We start from the raw sequence: 20,564 nt of genomic DNA, 5'->3' as shown, positions 1-20,564 counted from the left end.
CTACAATCAATAGCATCCGGCCCTGGATGGGGCCGGCAAAGTCAACGTGGATGCGGGACCAGGGAGAGGATGGTGGTTCCCACATCCAGGGCTCGGCTTTGGGAGGCAAGGCCTGGGAGCTTTGGCATTGGTGACATCCTGCGACATGGTCAGCTATGTCTTGGTCAAGCTTAGGCCACCAGACATAGCTTCTGCCCAGGGCTTTCATCCTGACAATGCCGGGGTGTGCCTGATGCAGCTGCTGCAGGACGGTAGTCCTCAGTGAGGCAGGCACAACTACCCGGTGACCCCAAAGCAAACAGCCTCGCTGGACGGACAGCTCCGCCAGGCGTGATTTGAAGGGAAGGAAGACGGGATCTACGGGGTCTTTTGGCCACCCCCGCCTAACCCAGTCTAGTACCCGGGATATTACCTGATCCCTTGCGGACAACCAGGCGATGTCAGCGGCAGAAATTGGAAGGTGGAGATCATCAATGAGGAACACGGGGCGCAGCAGCAGGGTCTTCTGAAGCTTCTGGTAGGGGGCAATGGCTGAGGGCGTCGGCGTGAGCGATCTGCTTCCCGGGCCGGTGATGCAGCTGGTAGTCGTAGGATGCGAGGAACATGAACCAACGTGTCATTCGGGGAGAGAGAACCTGAGGGGCAGGGCGATCGCCGGCCAGCAACCCTAGCAATGGCTTGTGATCGGTGACAATTTGGAATGGGCGGCCGTACAAATAGTGATGGAAACGCCGCACCCCGGCCACAATAGCAAGAGCCTCTTTGTCAATTTGTGCGTAGTTGCGTTCGGAGGCAGAGAGTGTGCGAGAAAAGTATGCAACAGGCACCTCTGCCCCACTGGGTAACTGGTGGCAGAGAACGGCGCCCACCCCATAGGGTGAAGCGTCGCAAGCGAGCACAAGAGGCAAGTGTTCGCTGTATTGGACGAGGACGTCGTTAGAGATAAGTAGGTGTTTGACAGCTAGGAATGCGGAAGCCTCCCGGCGGCCCCAGACCCAGGGGGCCCCTGAGTCGAGGACACGGTGAAGTGACTCAGCTACAGAAGCCTTATGCGGCAGGAATACCGCATAAAAATTGAGTAGGCCTAAAAAGGCCTGTAATTCAGCTCTGTTAGTGGGTGCAGGAGCCTCAATGATGGCTTTGGTCTTGGCAGCAGTAGGGTGGATGCCGCTGCCATCAATGAGGAACCCAAGGAACTCTATCTGGGGCACCGCAACCAGGCACTTGTCTCTTTTGACTTTGAGTCCCACTTGTTGAAATTTCTGAAGGACCATTCGCAATCTGGCCATAAGTTCTTCTAAGGAAGTTGCTGAGACGAGGACGTTGTCAAAATAGGGGACGACGCCTCTGAGTCCTTGGAGCAAGCGCTCCATCAAACTTTGGAAAAGTCCGGGGGCAATGCTCACCCCAAATTGTAATCTGCGACATCGGAACGCGCCCCGGTGTGTGATGATTGTCTGTGCCTCAGCTGCCTCATCGTCCACCACTAATTGTTGATATGCTTGTGCGAGGTCGAGCTTCGCAAAAATGGACCCCTCGCCAAGAGTGTGGAGTAGGTGCTGGACCACTGGCACCGGGTATGCGTTGGAGGGCAGAGCACGGTTGATAGAGCAGCGGTAGTCTGCACAAATCCTACGCTGCCGTCCGGTTTGATTGGTAACACAATGGGTGTTTCCCATCGTGCATGGTCCACTGGCTCAAGGACGCCTTGAGCCACGAGCTTGTCCAGCTCGGCGTCCACCTTTGGTTTGAGTGCGATGGGTACGCGGCGTGGCTTCATTCGCACCGGCTGCACTGATGGGTCTAGGTTGAAGGAGACCTTGTGTGCCTGTGTATTTGCCCAAGGTGCCATCAAATACGGCTGGGAATTCGTTGACCAGGCAATCGAGAGCGGTTGTGCTGAGATGGTGGATGCCGCTGATCTGCAGCCCTAAGGATTGGAACCAGTCGAGGCCGAGGAGGCTGGGCAGCCGTCCCTCGACTATGATGAGGGGTAACTGGCCGTCAAACCCCTTGAACTGCACTCTGACTTTGCGGGCGCCAATTACGGGAATCAGGTTGCCCTTATAGTCCCGTAATGTGAGGTTACAGTCTTGTAATTGGCGCTTTGACAGTTGCGGCAAAAGACGCTTAATAGTGCTCCAAGACACTATAGAGGTTGCGGAACCGGTGTCGAGTTCCATCTCGCAGGGCTTCCCTTCCACAGTAACAGTTAACTGGATCTTTTTCTGGAGCTGGTGGCATGAGAGTCCCTGGTTAGAGTTGCGGAGGATGGCATGGCAGTCCATCCTAGCCTTCTTGGGGCCTTCCGCCCGGGTCCGAGATTGCCGGGACCGATCGGCTTGGGATTCAAAGGAGGACATGGGCTGCGCGGCTCGGCACACCCGAGCGATGTGGCCCTTTCTGCCACACCGCTGGCAGAGGGCTTGCCTAAATCTGCACTCAGCTCTTTCGTGGTTGCCTCCGCACCCACTACATGCAGATTTAGGGTCGCCCTTCCGCTGAGGGAAGCTCTTTTTGTTCGCCTCATGAAGGCAGTTAATGTCCTCCTCCGGGTTCTCGAGATCGGAATCATCGCTTTCAGTCTCCAGTAGACCGGTAGCTGTGTTGAATGCATTAGCAGACTGTGCTGCTGTAGTAGACCGGCTCTTCGCGATGGTAGCTAGGGATGCCGCAGCCATTTCGGAAGCTTGAACTTCGTCGAAGGCGGTCTGGAAGGAAAGGTCTGCTTTGGTTAGCAGTCGCTTCTGCAGTTTGAGGTCCCTGAGGCCACACACGAGGCGGTCGAGGAGAGCTTCATCAAGGTCTCGGAACTCACAGTGGAGGGCGGCCGATCGTAGGGCAGCAACGTAGGCGCTGACTGACTCTCCCTCGGCTTGGCTGCGCTGATGGAAAGCGTGCCGGCGGGCTATTTTCGACGGCGACGGGGCGTAATGGCTCGTCAGCTTCGCCATAAGGACGGGCCATGGTACGGCCTTGATGGGTTCAGGGGCTGTGAGAGCCCTGGCAGTATGGAAGACGTCCGTGCCGCAGACGGACAAGAAGAAAGCACATTTTCGCTCGTCCGTTAACTCGGTAAGGTCGTGTGCGACCAAAAAATATTCAAACCGAGCCGTGTAGGACTCCCACGTCTCAGTGCCATAGTTGAATGGCGCGAAGTTTAACGTGGCCATTCCTGTCAGGCACAACGACGTCTCGTCGTGGCAAAATAAGCGCGGTTCTAGTGACTCAACGAGGGACTTCAGCAGTGAGTGACTTCAGCTAGCTTCTCGCACCTCAGTTTGGCGATCCCACCTTTGTCGCCAGTGGTGTGTACCAAAGACCAGTGGGTAGCCAGAAGAACTGAGGCGGAGACGGGAATAAAAGGCTAACAAATTTTATTCCCTAACGAGTACAGGCTAACTTTCAGAACCGGCTTCAGACAGGAACGCGCGCTGCTCGTTTGGACAGCTCCCTATTTATACAGGAGCTGTCAAACGATCAGCCAATCAGGTGTCAAGCGCTTCCCGCTTAAACTCTTTATTTTAATGCATGCTCAGAACATGACATGGACCATGGCCTTAGGTTGGGGACCCCTGCTGTAGTATATCCATCAATCCAATATTGTTCAAACTGAAACTAGGTTGGATCTCAAGAGAGATTGAAAGTAGAAGTAAGTAAATTTTCTGACAGTGAGAACAATGAATCAATGGAATAACTTGCTCCAGGAGTTGTAAGTTCTCCTGCGCTGGAGGTTTTCATATGTAGACTGGACAACCATTTGACCAGGATGCTATAAGGTCTCCTGCCTTGAGCAGGAGGCTGGACTAGAAAACCTCCAAGATCCCTTCCATCCCTTTGATTCTATGTTCTATATTTTATTGCATTTATTGCATTGCATTTATTTATTGATTGCATTTATATGATTGCCCATCTCTCTGCTTAAGACTTTACAAAGTTAAAAAAAGTGGAAAGGCAATAAAAAATAACCACATAAATTTTGTAAATTCCTGTATTTGAAATAGCCCAACACAGAGTTTATCAAGGCATAGATGATGTAAGTTCAGAAAAGTGAGTTGGTGTATAAAAGAAAATAAATAAAAATGAAAACAGCCTTTTGAAAGTTGAGCATTCAGCCTAATTCAGGAAGTTTCACAAGTTACAGATGATTATTTCTGAAAAAGCATGAAATGCATCAGCTGTGGAAAGTATAACACTGCTATATATCAAAAACATTTCCGAAACCACCAACAGACTATTAAAGCCACACAGCATCACTGTAGCATACAAACCAACTAAAGCCCTCCAAAACATCCTAAGAAAACCAAAAGATCCAGCAGCCCCAGAAAAAAAACAACCAGGAGTTATCTACAACATATGGTGTATGGACTGTAACAGTGTAGGACAAACAGGCAGAAGACTAACAGAGCACATCCATGAATACTAGCAGTCAAAATACATGATGAAAACTCCTTAATTTCACACTATATGAAAAGACGTAGTTTCAAATAGGAAACTATGAGCATCCTTGACCAAGCCACGTCCAAAAATTCTAGAGAATTCTTGAAAGCCTGGTACTCAGACAAATCAGCCATCAACAGACATAAATAATATCTACATGCTATTCAAAGAAGCAATCAAAAAGTCAAAAATGAAACAAAAAGACCAAAACACCTCCTCACCAGCAATCCACACCCAGATGAGCTGAGTTTAATATCAAAATTAACCCTAGATCAATAGTCTAGAAATAAACAATATCCCAGTCAAAGAACTGCCAACTCACAAAAGCAAGCTAACATTAAACAATAGGAATAATCAGGGATACTCCTACCAACACTGATAGAATAAACAACTAGTATATATAAATAGTTTGGTAATGTAGCATCTGAAGACTCCACATAATCCTTTACTCAAATTTACTATCAATATACTTTAGATTCAGGTCCCTTACCCAAGCTTTTAATAACTTTATATGAATGTTCAGCAGTACATTCAGTACTACTATACATTTGTTAAAGCTATTCAACAGGGCAGAGTCAAATAACTCACTATAACTATGTAACGTTAAATGGCAGGCAGTTAGTGATAAGAGCTGTGGTGGCACAGTGGTTAAAATACATTACTGCAGGCTATTTCTGCTGACTTACAGCTGCCAGCAGTTTGGCAGTTCGAGTCTCACCAGGCTCAAGGTTGAGAACCCAGATTGTTGGGGGCAGTTGACTTTGTCAACTGCTTAGAGAGGGCTAGAAAGCACTGTGAAGCGGTACATAAGGCTAAGGGCTAAAGACTAAGGGCTATTAAATATAAGGTGACCAGACATCCCGCTTTTGGCAGGACAGTCACGATTTTTAATAATTTGTCCCGTGTCCCGCAGCATGTTCAAAAAGTCCCGATTTTTCAAAAGAAAGAAAACAATTTTAAAAAGGACGCCGTTAAAAAAAAAAGTTTTTATTTCTCTGAAGTGTCGTTCCTGATGTGGCCTTTAGAGGGCAGTGGTATCCCTCTCTCCGCTCGGCTCGCTTGCAGCACCCGACGAGGAGCAAAGCTCCCTCCTCTCCTGTGCGTGTGCGTGCTGACGCACGCCGTTTTTCTGCAGGGAGAGCGATGGTTTTCTGGTGGCGGCAGCACGGCGAGGGAGAAAGAGGAGGTTTTCTGAGCTTGGTGAGCAAGGATCCCCACCCCACCTCCTCTTTCAGAAAGAGGAGGTGTGTGGGAGATGGTGGGATCGCTGCTTTCTGAGCTTGGTGAGCAACGATCCCCCACCCCACCTCCTCTTTCAGAAAGAGGAGGTGTGGGGGAGATGGTGGGATCGCTGCTTTCTGAGCTTGGTGAGCAAGGATCCCCCACCCCACCTCCTCTTTCAGAATGAGGAGGTGTGGGGGAGAGTGGGATCGCTGCTTTCTGAGCTTGGTGCAGCAAGGATCCCACTATCCTACTATTTTATTTTTCTTTATGTACACTGAGAGCATATTCACCTTGTGTGTCCAATCACACTTGGCTAATAAACTATTCTATTCTACTTTACTCTACTCTACTTTATTCATTTCTATTTCAATTCTAACAAGGAGTTTAGCTTCTCTCTCTTGAAAATGTAAGCTAGCATAAGGCATTATAATGCAAGCTAGTGTTAACTTTCAAACAGTTCATTTAGTGACCAAAGTTACAATGGCTTTGAAAAAAGTGACTGATGACCATTTTTCACACTTAGCGACCATTTTCATACTTAGCGACCATTGCAACATCCTCATGGTCACGTGATCAAAATTTTGATGTTTGGCAACAGATTCGTATTTATGATGGTTTCAGTGTCCCGGGGTCATGTTTGACAAAATATAAAATTTTTAATGAAGCCCCCCCCCCTCCCCTCCCGGTCAATGGTGTCCCTCTTTACCAATCTGAAAATCTGGTCACCTTAATTAAATAAGACAAACTCAGCTATAATTATTATGGAACAATGAAGTTAAGGAACATAGAGGTAAATTTTAAACTTTCATATGATGTTGTTACTCAGTTATTCAGTTGCTTTTCAGCCTTTGCAACCTGATGGATATCATTTCACAAGGATCATCTGCCAATAACTGTTTTCTTCTTGTAATTCATATTTGTGTCATCAGTGATAGTATCTAGTAACCTTGTCTTCCATCAACTTCCTTTGATTTCCCCACCCCAAGTATTGGAGTTTTCTCTTGAGTCTTTTACCTTTTCATTATGGTTCTAAAATGTTTAAACATCAGTATCCTTATTAGTGTTTCTTGCAAACAGTTTTGTGTTATTTTAGTATTGTAATATTTTGCTTCCTATGGTCCAAGATATTCTCAACCGGTTTTCTCCAGCACCATAAATCAAAGGCATTAATTTATCTTGACTTGGCCTTTCTGATGGTACAGTTTTCATAGCCATATGTTCCAACTGGGGAAAATATAGTTTTTACAATTCATGCTGTTATTGTCAGTGTGATGTCTCTGCCCTTGAATATTTTGTCTAGATCTGTGTTCTTTCTCACAAGTAGCAGATGTCTTTTCATTTCATTGCTTCACCATCACAATCCCTGTGAATTTTTGAGTCTAGGAAGATAAGTATCAGCTTTTTCTCTGCTTATATCCATTGTTGGCATAATTTTATTTTTTAGTTGTTGTTTTTTTTAAAAAAAAACATTCAGCAGCAGACCGGCTTTTGCACTGTTTTTTTCATCTTCAAGAAGAAATTCCTTAAATCTTCTTCACTTCCAGCAATCATAGTGGTATAAACAGCTTTTTAAGGTTGTTGATGTTTCTTCCAGAAATTTTAATTACAATTTTTATTTTTTCTAACTAGCATTTTTCATTACATATTCTGCATGTAAGTTAAATAAATAAAGTCATTGTGTACAATTTTAGTACTTTTATGATTTAACTGCTCCATTAATTTCTGTAAGAAGTTTCCTGGATATTATACTAATTGTTCAATTGGTCCAGTACACCTCTAGTTTTAAGAGTGGTTCACAATTTGTTGTTGTAGCCTATGCAGTCATTTTTTTATATGTTTGTTAACGTTATAAATTTCAGTCCAGAGATTTTTAAACTTTCAATTTATCAAATCTAATCCATTAAACTTATTCTTTATCTTCACTGCATAATCCAAGGAAACATTGCTGCTGTTGCTTCTTGTGAATCTGGACCTTATTTCTTTTCTTTAGTTTGAATTTTGCAAGAAAGTAATGGTCTAACCCACAGACAACATCTAATTTGGCTTTTGCTGACTGAACAAAACTTCTCCATCTTTTCATATAGAGTCTAGTGATAGTCATGTTAAGAATTTGTTGAAAGGTCTTTACTTTAGGTTGTTCAAAGAAGGAATTGGTTATAAATATTGAATTTAATTGGCAGAACCATGTTTGTGCTTGCTTTATTTCAGATGATATTTTCCTTTCAGATTAAGCATTCCAGTCTACTATAATTAGCATGTTGTCTTTTTTCTTTCTGGTGGTGTGCTGACATAGTGCTGCGAATTAGCATAGAATTGTTCATCTTCTGTTTGCTTCATATCTATGGTTGGAACATTGTCTTGCAGCACCAAGTTGCCTTGGACTTGAATTGACATCATTCTGTGATTTGGGAGGTTAATATTTTAGTATGAATTTTGACATCCCTTTTTAAACCATTATTATTACTCTATTCTTCTATGGTTTTTTGTTCACAGTAGAAGATCTACTGCTCTTCTGATGTGAAGTAGCACATTCCAGTTCATTTCAATTCACTGACTGATTCCCAAAAGCAATGTTCAATCTTTACATTTCTGCTTTGAATAAGAGCTAGATAGCTTTAGAAAATTGAGGTTGAAAGAAAGAAATTAGCATATATTTCAGTACACAGATGGCAGTTTTCTCTACAGATAACACTTAGCTATAGAGGAGGAAATGTGTGGAGTGCATTTGAAAAACAATCCAAGTTCGTTTGCAGTATAATTTATTATGTCTACTGTCATGCTATCAAAATAAATACATCAGGCCAACCTCCAAGCTAGATCCTTCCTGATGTGTTAGGATTGCAATTTCTGTTCCCAGCTGGCAGTCCTAATACTGCAAGAGCAAAGCAGATGGGGGAAAGTTGCGTTAGTATTGTATATTTTCAATATAACTGCATAAATATGCTAAGGGTTCTAATCATTTCAAATATATATCTTAGAGAAACTATAATTGACTTATGTGGGGTGAAGAATTTATATTTAAAATAGAAATTATCATTAAGATCTGGAGGAACAAGTATTTGATTCATGACTGAAAAAAAGGAAGGAAGCCATCTAAGTTGATTTTTAAATTTTAAATCTAAATCCAAAATAATATATTTCAGTGTGGGGATCTATATTTTTTGTTTTATCTCCAGTGTTATTTGCACTAACATGAAACCACTAGGATAGATGCCAATTACCTCCCTGCGTCCCATCAGATCGCACAGGGTAGGCCTCCTCCGAATTCCATCCGCCAGTCAGTGCCGACTGGCGACTACGCAGAGGAGAGCCTTCTCAGTTGCAGCTCCGACGCTATGGAACAACCTCCCCGTGGAGATCCGTACCCTCACCACAGTCCAGGCCTTCCGCACAGCCCTTAAGATCTGGCTATCCCGTCAGGCCTGGGGATAGGATTTATTCTCACCCCGCCCGAATGTTGAGTGAATGTTGTGTTTTATGGTTAATTTTTTTACTCACGTTTTTCTTTTCTTTTATGTCTCGTCTTGCACTCCCTTCCCCCATTGTTGTAAGCCGCCCTGAGTCCCCTCAGGGAAAAGGGCGGCCTATAAATGTTCAATAAAATCTAAATCTAAATCTAGTTGTCCAGAGATTCGTAAATATACATATATATGTATCTTCAAGTCAGTATTTGACTCCTGGTGACCGCCTGGACTAGGCAATATTCTGCAGGTTACCTGGCAATATTTTTTGGGAAATGATTTGTGATTTCCATCCTCCTAAGGCTGAGAGAGAATAACTGGCCTAAGATCACCCAGCTGGCTTTTTGTGAAAAGTGGGGTTAGAGCAGTGGTGGGTTCCTACCAGTTTGGACTGGTTTGGCTGAACCAGTAGTGGTTTGGCGGCCTGGGTCGCAGGAATCGGCAGTGACCCAGGCCTGCCACACGCCCGAACTGGTTTGCCGGGCAGTGCTATAGGTGCTGCCATGTTGTTTTTGGTCCCGCACATGCACAGAACAATTTTAATCGTACTGTACATTCGCGCGCAGCGCACACAAGCGAACCGGCAGTAGTGCCTGCCGAAACTCACCCCTGGACTAGAGTCTATCTTCAAACTGGCTCTTCTACTTGTATATTATCTAATTTGTTCCTTTTATTGGATTTCAGGAAGAGTACATAAATTACTTCAATTGTGTCTACTACTAAATTTAATTTTTAAAATGGCATCATGGAGGTCACCTGGTTTTAGTAAAAGGGAGAGTTTTTGTTTAGGTTATATTACATTATGAAGGATTTATCACTATTATTTTGGCTGGTTTGTTTTGCAAGTTATATTTTGTTATCTGGTATTTTTTTAGGGTATTGGTTCCAAACTCTGGGAGATTCTTGGGACAGTTTTTCGTTGCTGCAGTGGAACTTGTCATGTTCCCATGAGAGGCTTTCAAGTTGTTTGCTTACTGCAGATCAAGCTGTATCATTGTTGGAGGTTATGGAGAGGCTGTGGGGTTTGGACAAAATAATCTGAACATGTCCCTCTGAGCATATATATATATATAGAGAGAGTTTAATTGTATTTTGGACATTGGCCATTTAGTCAAAGGGTGGCCAAAGGATGGCACCATTCTCCAACCTGCTGGCTGATTAGATGGCATGCAGTGTGGTGTTGACAATATCTACTGACAATATTCATCATTATCAAGTTCATTTGATCGTTAGTCATTTCTGGAATTCCATGGATTCGGCTATGATGTGGGAGAGAGAGAAATGGCTGAGACTTCTTCCCCAGGATTTCTTTGGATGGATCATTCTGATGGAAGGAATTAGGCTGAGTCTATGGATCCAAATACTTTTTAAGGACTGACTCAGGTCTGCCCCAGTGGATGCAAGAGATGCTGGTCTGGATTAATTGGCCATTTACTTATTATTTAACTGACAGACTGACCAACTTCTAGATGTATACGCCAACATGCATGTTTTTGGTACACATATTTGCCTAAAATTTGATTCAGATGGATTTATATGTTAATTTCTTGTTGGAAAAAAATAAAATGCTTTTCATCACCATTTTGTATAATTTGTGCTTATACAATAAAATGAGTTGGTCTTACTTCAAGAAATTGTATAGTTTCTATACAGCAGCTATGCTATATTTGTTAGTTTTGATATGAATTAGAATATCAGCTCTTTCACCAGTAGGTTTTAGGACATATAATTATGTATCTTAGAAATGTAAACAGTGAGTAAAAGAAAAATGAAAGCTGTTGCCTGGCAGTACCCAGCACAGCCAGATTCTGTACACATCAGTACCCCTCCTCTCTCTCTCAAAAAAAGTTTAAATTCCTTCAGGTGGCAGCCCTCAATTTCTTACTAAACTTCTCATCAGCTGGTGGAGTTCTCAATAATGATAAGCTGTAAGACAATAAATAATAGTCTATTGCTCCAAGGCAGATGTGCTTTGAATTTTAGTATGGAATGGGAGCCATTCTTTATGCATCCTATGACTATTATTTATTATGCTTCCCCCGCCCCAATAACCTGAAAGTGTGTGGGAGTGGGGGTGGTTGTGTTTGTGTCAGTTCTTCAGCACTATTATTTTTCTTTATTTTTATTTATTTTTCTTTTCCTTTCTTTAAGGATAATTGACAAAAGGTTAAAGTTTAATTTTGTCCATATCATGGCATACATGATGCATAGTAAAAAAAGAAACATTTACATGGTTGTGGTAAAATAATCAAAACAAAGACAATGCTTTGCCTTTTTTGATGTGTGTGATACAAATTTGAGCAATTTTTAGATCAAAGCAAACTATTTTTAGACTAAACTATATAGTGTTTGCAATAACTGGAAAGATACTTGACTATTCTGATATCAATTTCTTCTCCTTAATGTCTTTCAGTCCCAGCAAAAATGCATCGTGATTTTTGCACTGGTTTGTTGCTTTGCAATTCTGGTTGCACTAATATTTTCAGCTGTGGATATTATGGGAGAAGATGAATATGGACTCACAGAAAAAAACTGTCAAAATAACTGTCGGTAAGAGGTAACAAACAAAGCTTCTTTTTTGGGGATAAATGGCTGCTGCGATGCAAAAGATACACCGAGAGAAAGTTTAAAATTATCTTTAGAGATACAAAAACAAGGTGAATTACAATTCATTTGTAACAGCAATGTGAATGTCAGATTTTTAAAAATAATCTCTAATTCGACAACAACATTCATTTGAATCCAAAGCTCAATAGAGAACATTCTTAAATGTGGGTTTAAATTGATCAGATGGCATGGTCATATTACAATTTTTTCTTTCTCATATTAACACAAACAAACATCCAAACAAATAACAGAAATAAAGGTGAATATAATATACGGATCATATTTAAAATGTGATTTACCTGCGGGCATGATTCTGTAGTTAACCATGTTTTCAAATGTATTTTCCTGGGCCTTTTCAGAATATAATTCAGAATGTTTCTAGTAAAGTTTATAGAGGAAAAAATGGAACTCCTTCAGCCCATTATGCATGCTGTTGTTGATAGCTCCACTGTTCCCTTATTTTCTTGAACCCATGCAAATCAAGTCTACTTTGGAATGAGAAAGATGCCAAAGTAAGCTTCGAATTAGAATGTGAATGTACAGTTGACAGCTTGAAAAAAAATCCATAAAAAAATCTTTTCTTGATCCTTGTGCTTTACACAAATGTAAAAATAATGTATACTTACAGGAGGTGGAACATGCTGTTCATTAAAAAAGAATACAGGACACTGTATCTTGCCTATTCCAAAACCATGTATCTACCTTAACCCTTCTTTGATATGGTACTAGGGGTTTTGTTTTGTTTTTGTTTTTGTTCTACACTTCTGGATAGGATTTCTGGAATTAGCAGCTGAATGTAACTTATTTATAAACTTTTACCTCTATGATTAGTGTCTCTGTCTCTGTGTGTCTTGTTTTATCTATTTATTAATTAAAATTTATATATGGTAGCTACCCATCTCATGAGAAGTGACTGTGGGTAACATAGAGTAGTCAATACAAACAATGCTTATACAAAACAGGAATTTTTAATGCTTGCTTTCAGTATCTTTGGGGAAGAGAACGAATTGGAATATTTGTTGTATTTTATATTGTACTCAAGTATAAACAGATCTGTGGAGCCCACAGTGTTGGAATAGAAATTGGGTGACACTGCAGTGCAATCACTATTGTGGACTCCCTGTTAGGCTTGGCTCAAATGTTAAGAAAATATTGTTTCCACTGAACGTCATGAGATTAATGCTTCTGGAAACATGCAATTGCTCAAATTGACGGTGAGGAATGTAGAATACAAAAATGGATTCACCTTGTCTATTGAGATAATGGCGGCTGTAGCATTGTCCATCAACATCCAAATGAATGATTAATGAGAATTAATTTGAAGGCTTTGAGAGAAACTCTTTGCTAGAAGTTATAGTACTTTTATAAGTTTAGGCCCTCTCCATTTTGTTTCAGAAACTCTAGGTTTGACATCAGTTGCAATGCTCTCCCAGCCCTATAGGGAAGAATCCATTGGGAGAGTCCTGGACAAGATTCCTATACAAAAACAAATTCAAATAAGATCAGAAGTTGGTGCAGAAGTTTAGCCTGCCATTCTAGTAATAAGTTGGTAGTTGGAAATAGATATAAGGACTGGAAAGCCCCTGTGTGAAGGCGAGCACTGTTCACTATTGTTGGTGTTGCTACAATATGACTGAGAAGATTTTGAACATCTATTACTGAAATGATGCAATTTTTGTATGAGAGTCATCAATATAGCTTCTTTGTCTTGAAATAGAAAAGATCTTTCCAAATGAATTGAATAAATTGAATTGATACAAAATTGTTATATTGTAGTGATGTGTTAGCCACCCCAAATTATATTAAAATGGGTGGCCATGTACATTTTGTAAATCAATGCAAACGAGATTTTTAAAAAAAAAAATTATTTATCTAAGTAATACAGGAATAAAAGAGTCATAGAAACCTGTAATAAAATAACAAAAAAGAAAAGCGGAAAATGGAATAACCAGAAAAAGTCATCTCATGTATATGTAAGGGTGTGTATGTGTTTGAGAAGAGAAGAGAAGTAGCCCCCAACTTTTGGGGCACCAGGAACCAGTTCCGTGGAGAGAGATTTTTCTGCAGACTGGAATGGTGTGGTTTTGTGTGCTGCCTGCATCCCATGGATGGGACTTTGCTTGTTTGCATGGCCCAGTTTCTGGTATGCTGCAGCCTAGTGTCAGTCTATGGACCAGTGTTTGGGAACCCTTCTTTTAGAAAAAGTATAAATAAGAATTAAGAGTTAAATATAAAGAAATTAAAGTATCATAGATCTAAAAAGTCTGACAGATCATTAATGACTTTAAAATAATTAAAATGTACTATATCTCTTTAAAAGAAGATGAATCACAATTAAGTTTGACTTGAGAATAAATATCAAGAACTTCAATCAATACAGTATAAATCATGTCTGATGTTATCAGCTGTAATTAATTAAACCCATACTGAAAATCTATTCTAATCTGAATATCCCATGAAGTTAAACTTAGACTCTGTACATAGAGTAATTTAATTTTGGTTGCTGTACAAATCTGTGTTTCAAATTATAGTCCAAGAATGGTTTTCAACTTGAGCTGAATTCTGTGTCAGATTTACTTTTGAAGTACCCTGGTCATTGAAATATACTCTCACAACTAGGTTAATCATTCCTCTGAGGCAGGGGAGGGATTGAAATTTTTTAGCAACTGGTTCTCTGCCCAGTTGCTGTGGGGGGCATGGCCATGGGGGCATGGCCTCCTCAGCCTGCTCACTGGGGGCATATTTGCCCCCTTCTCAGGCACCAGAGGCTTTTGCCGTGCCTCTGGGAGGGCAAAAATGACCTCATCTGGCTCTGGAGCCCCCCTGGAAGCCGGAAATGTGCCCAGAACTTCTGGTAGGTTCATTTTTCGCCCTCCCCAGGCTCTGGAGGGTTTTAAAAAAGCATGCATTTTGCATTAGTATTGTGCAAGTGAGCATTATATTGAGAGCTATGCATAGACCACATTTTTTTCATATCTGAAGAATATGATATGATGTGATATTATTACATGCACATACCTACATATATATACATACACATATACAGGCGCATATACCATTATTCCAATTATTTTTATGTCAGGCAAAAAGACAATTGCTCTGTCAAAAGCGTATGGCTTTTAGTTGTAATTCAGAAGAGAAACAGCACTGGAACCAGCATCCAAATAATTCTTGCACATCAGTGGATTCCATGTATACACACAGAGTGGGAAACCCTTGATAAAAATAATATGAAATTTATCAGGTGTGTTACAGAAATACTCACTGTAATACAGAAGCACATTTTATAAATTGCAGCTTTTACCTTTTTCTCTTCTCTTGTTTATTGTTGTAATCCTCTGTCTTCTGTATGTTGGAATTTTGGCTGTATTTGAGCTGCTTATTTTACTGTTTGTTGGACTGATGCACACTTACATGTTAGGTAACAAAGGAGATGAGTAGCCATAGATACCTATGACATTCTGGGCATTAGGAAACAACAAATAAGTTAACCACATGGCTTATAAGGATTTGTTTTCTTTAGATGGTATTCATTAGCAGTCTCCATGACTCATCACCTTTTGATTATGCAAAAAGAAATATGTTTTTGTCTATATTGACAATAGACTTCATTCACATTTACATTTTTGTATTTCAGTAAAACATGATAAAATGTGTTAGTGTTCCTTCTCTTGTTCTTAAATTTGGTAAGAATTTAGAATGTTTAAAATCTTTTCTTAATTTGTGTATATTCTCAGTACTCTCAAGTAACTTCTGAATACATACAGACATTCACCCATTCATCCACATATATCTCCACCTACTCACCCACTTATTACTCTCACACTCAGCAGTTCACTGATACCAAATGAACTATTCCAAAGACCTTTCTCAGTGCAACCCTCCCCTCTCTTGTCTTAGAAGCAACTGCAATAAACTTCACCTCATTTTCCCAAGCCAGGAGATTCAGTAAGCCATGCAAAATTCTGTCATTATCAACTGGATGACCAGTATTTTGAACAATGTCTTGCAAATGATTTTCATAAATTTCAGCAATAGCTTCAGGACCATAAAACCTAAAGAAAAATTTCCCCCTTGAGTTTCCATTTGCATAGGTCCTAATCAAGTATCTAGTGCAGCCATCGGTACACATTCAACTTCTTCCCACTGTTGGGCATTGCATGCCAAAATAGACAGTTTTTCCCTTGTGCCATCACTCTGCTAAACACCTAATCCTCACAGCATTGACTTATTGTCATCCAAATAATATTTCAATTGAAACTCATTTAAAATGTGTAGTATTATTTAAAATTTATAATGGCTCCCTAATACACAGATGTATCGAAATTCTGCTTATAAAAGAAAATCTTTCTTCATGTTAAAATTAAGAACACCACACACATTTCCTGGGGAATGTGTCTGGCCTTCTGGTCCATGCTCCTCTTGCCAAGAGCAGACCCTCTCTAGATGTCCTAACCAAATCATATTAAGTAAGACAATTCCTTAACAGGAAGGTTCTTTGACTACATAGACTGTTATTTGCCCATAATCCTCCTAACCTTAATATTCTTAAATAGATTAGGAAAAGTGCAGGAAAAAGAATCAAGCTAGGCTCAGTATATATGTAATCTTTCATTTCTGTTTCCTATTAGTAGATTAATGCTGTGGGAGAGTTATTACACTTGAAAGGCAGGGAGATTGAAATCCAGGCATCTTTTTCTGCTTTCATTACTTCTTTAGAGTTGATGGATTTCGGAAACTAGATGCTAAAAATGCATTTTCTTCTTTATTCCTGGCTTTTCCATACCCTATAAGTTTGTTCCTCTCTCTACATGGGTTTCTAGATCAAGGTGATACTGGATACATACCCATCATGTATTCCATTTGGGGTAAACAATGTAGGGAGAGTGCAGAAAAGGGTAAAAAAAATACTAAGCCAAAGAAATTAAAGATCTGAGATAAAAAAAGAAACAGCATAATCTAATTTACCTCAACATATTCACTATATATCTCATTATACCTCTGTCCTTGCAAACTGTCATTCCTTGCAGCATATCTATACTGTAACCATATCATATTTACACTTACATGCTTACCATATAAATACATTTCTTGTTCTACATTCTGATTATTTTTATGTTTTTCCTGATATACCTAGCTTTCACTTCCATATAATGTACTGGGAGAAGCATATTATCATACAGGTCCATTTTAACGTGGGTTTTTTTTTTATAAACATTCATTCATCATAAAAGGCCACATGTTACTCACAACCCCTTTACCTATATTTATACATCTTAAATTTCTCATTAATAATATTTTTAATAACCTTCCAACCAGGTATAGGCATTCATCTACTTGCTCTAATTTCACCACTTATTTATAACTGATGCTCAATCTGTATTTTCCTTATCAAGGACCAAGATCTATCTTGATAATACTTTGTCAGTTTCAGTATAAGTTAATATATCATTTTAGTATGTTCTACAGTATAGATGCCCTTGACCTGATTGTCTTTTTTCTTGGCCATATTTATTTTCCTTGCAATGTGTAGTACAGACAGGTCAGTATTTTCATTTTTAATCATCAATATTTAGTCACCCTTCCCCCAGAAACAATTTGCATTTTAATCTATTGCTACTTAACCAGAAAAAAATTCTTCTAATGCAAAACATTTTTTTATCTTGTAGTGAAAATATAATGCAAAACATGACCCTGTGCTTTTTGTTTCTATTGTTATCTCATTGCTGTTTAAATCTTATTCTGGAAGATGGTCAACCTTGGAAGATAGAACTCAAACAATTGGTCTATCTAACTGAATGCTATGTGCATTGAGTAGCAGAAGCTCTTTAGAAATTATACTTCAATACATTTTAGATTTTATTTTCAACCAGATACTATAATAAAATTTCAACGTTTTTGAAATCTAAGTCATTTGACTTAAAAAATAAAATCATTTTTTAAAATGTTTTAATATTAATATATGGTTAACTGGGAGTTCATGTCATATTGTTGTATTTAATACCAGCCCATGTAAATTATGGATAAACTATCAGATGAAAAGTAATGAATTAATATATAAAAAGCAGCACCTTTTAACCTGGCTGCCTGGTAAATTTCACAAGTAAAGGATAAGAATTATTCAGTTCAAAGAATTATTAAGCTATAAATAAATGCATGGCCAAGTTTCTTTGTTTCTATAGAACACTGAATGTAATATTCTTGAGGATATAGATGAAGATTAAATGAAAGATCACATAAAATATTAGTTTACACTCCACATAACCTCTGCTTTTAGCAATAGAAAGTGTAGCAAGATTAGTAAAGGATTGTGTCTTGAGATGTTAGAGAGTCAAACTCCAATTTAAGTTAAGCAGCACTATACTAATGAAAGGCAAATATAGATTCTAATATGTCTGACTTACAATTCTCTATAATCCTAAAATATTTAAAATGGAAAGCGGATAGTCTTTGTAATCATTAATGCTACTTTGGGAACAAAATATGACATAACAAAGCAGGAAGGCTAGCAGAGATGCAAGTATGTGTGGAGTAATGTACCACAACAGACACACTCCACACCCAATTCAAACCCCAGTTAAGGCAGTGTAGCAGATGACCAGGCTGAGCCTGAGGGAAGGGTCAAAGGAGTCATAAGTCACCAGTCCCTGCATGCCCGCAAGAGATCTAAGTCCAGCCTACCTTAAATGCCTCTCTTATCTCCCGGTCATTCCCCTTGACAGCCAGTTGGTCAGATTCTTGTAAAGAGCTTAAACTTGCAATAAATCTTTATACTGATTTGAATTGCCTGGATTTCCTGATTTCTCCAGCACTTGACAGGCAGAGATTGAAGAAAGCCCCAGAGAGCTGATGAATTTATAAAAAGGGAACATTTGAAACCTGTCTTGTGTTTTCTTTGTGTCTTCTCAGAGTTACTCTTGTGGAAAACATTCCTGAAGGCATAAACTATTCAGACAATGCGCCATCCCATTTGTCTCTTTTCCAGGGATGGATGAATTACTTAATATGGCTAAAGCATCTGTTGACATAGTGTCTTCCCAATGGAACCTCAGTCACAGCCATCCAACTTCATGGCAGGTACATTTTTTAAAAACTTTTTCAAGTCTTTTTGTCCTCTTGGTTTACAGTTTTACAGTTCAATCTTGTCTGAGTCTGAATCCTTCAGATTTTATTTAAATAAGAAAATAATTTTCTGTTACTCCCATTGTGAGATTGAAGTAGTTGCCTGTAGAATAGCCTTTCAGAATAAGAATTAATATTTCAGATCATATAAGTTTAATACTGAAAATGGTGATATCAGATTATAAAGAGTTTCCTAACTTGATCATGGACTTTTTCATGTTTTATATAATGATATTTTTCATATGTATTTAGACAAAAAATAAAATTATTTTTAAAGAAACCTATTTCAAAATTACTAAATTAATTTACATACTCTGATAAACTGTCCTGGCACTCTCCTGATTCTCAGATTGCAATGATGCCAGCTGCGATTCTGGGAATTGTTATTTAATGAGGATGGGAAGTTGCAATAAAAGGATAAACAGTGCCCATTTTGTCAGTCAAATTTATTTGGTTTGTTCTTTAGTAATATGTTAGTTTATCACAGCAATTTTAAACAGTCCTTTTTTTTCTATAGTTAGAATAAAAAGTATTCTAATATATGGCAAATGTAATTTTTGTGCTATTTGTGAAGTCTCATAGTAATGAAAAGGAAATTTTATTGTCTACATTATTTTATAAAAACATAGCTGCAACTCATGAAAAATTATATTTTGATGAATTAGTCTCAAGTTAAGGCTATAAGCAATGTAATTAATATTCTTTAAATACAAGATCACAAATTGGTTAAACTAGGGTATTCCTGCTCCATGAGTCAAATTCCTATAAATTACAAATGTCTATCTAATATTGTTCAGCTGTCTATCAGAAATTCAGTAGGATTGTTTGTTTTAAAATACTGTATTTACAACCTACCTCAATCCAAACAGACTCAGGAATTTGGAAGGTTTAGACTCTTCCAAAACAAGTGATTTAGAGGTTTAGGAATTAATTGAATGTTTGTTTATTCCAACTCTGGCATTTAGCATATTTAGCATATCAATACATTTATAAGGAATAATTAAGGTAATCCCAAACATTAATACTACATTTTGCTCTTACACTCTTAAGAAGGATTTACCTGCAATTTTAAAATTGATGTAATTCCAATTTGTCAGTTCTTCATATAAATAGAGACTGAACTATCACAAAATTGGCTAAACAGGCCTTGAAAAAAATCAGTTTTTGCAACCAAGCCCCTGCCGATATATTGGTGAGATCACATTATAGTTGTTCACATAATGGTTTTGAGACAGATCATTTAGATTCCATTTAAAATTATATCCCCATGGTGAAGATGGATATCTAGAAAAATCTTTTTACAGAAACTGCAATTTAAATAGAATATATATATATCAGTATCTGTCCATCCCCATACTAAGGATCTCTCTTTGTATCCATGTAGAAACCTAGAATTATATTAATTTAATAGCAATTATTCTTTCTCATAAATTCATTGAATTTTCAGTCATCTATTTATATCAACAACTCACTTAACAACAGTCCTTGCTTAGCAATGGAAATTTGAGGCTCAATTGTGTTCATAAGTTAAGGAAAAATGTAATTTGGATTGAATCAAAGCTTTTTTTTGTATCAGTAGAGGAACCACCACCAAATTTTCTAAAATGCGATTAGCAACTTAATGTAATCAGAAGCTTGCAATAGTATCCTACCTTGCAATTCTTTTAAAAAGTCAGAATATGTAAGATGGATTTTAGAAGTAATATAGTT

The 20,564-nt window shown here is 39.0% G+C and overlaps 1 protein-coding gene across 1 annotated transcript in view; it reads left to right on the top strand.

Moving 5' to 3' along the window:
* PLD5 (phospholipase D family member 5) overlaps positions 1-20,564 on the top strand; it is a 79,687-nt gene that overhangs the window by 34,907 nt on the left and 24,216 nt on the right. The window contains 3 exon segments of the mRNA XM_032217126.1: positions 11,539-11,675; positions 18,642-18,727; positions 18,730-18,809. Coding sequence (XP_032073017.1) covers positions 11,539-11,675; positions 18,642-18,727; positions 18,730-18,809 — 303 coding nt within the window.

The sequence above is a fragment of the Thamnophis elegans genome, chromosome 4 (assembly GCF_009769535.1).
Source record: "Thamnophis elegans isolate rThaEle1 chromosome 4, rThaEle1.pri, whole genome shotgun sequence".
In the NCBI taxonomy this organism is placed as follows: Eukaryota; Metazoa; Chordata; class Lepidosauria; order Squamata; family Colubridae; genus Thamnophis; species Thamnophis elegans.
This window is presented reverse-complemented; position numbering and strand designations above follow the sequence as displayed.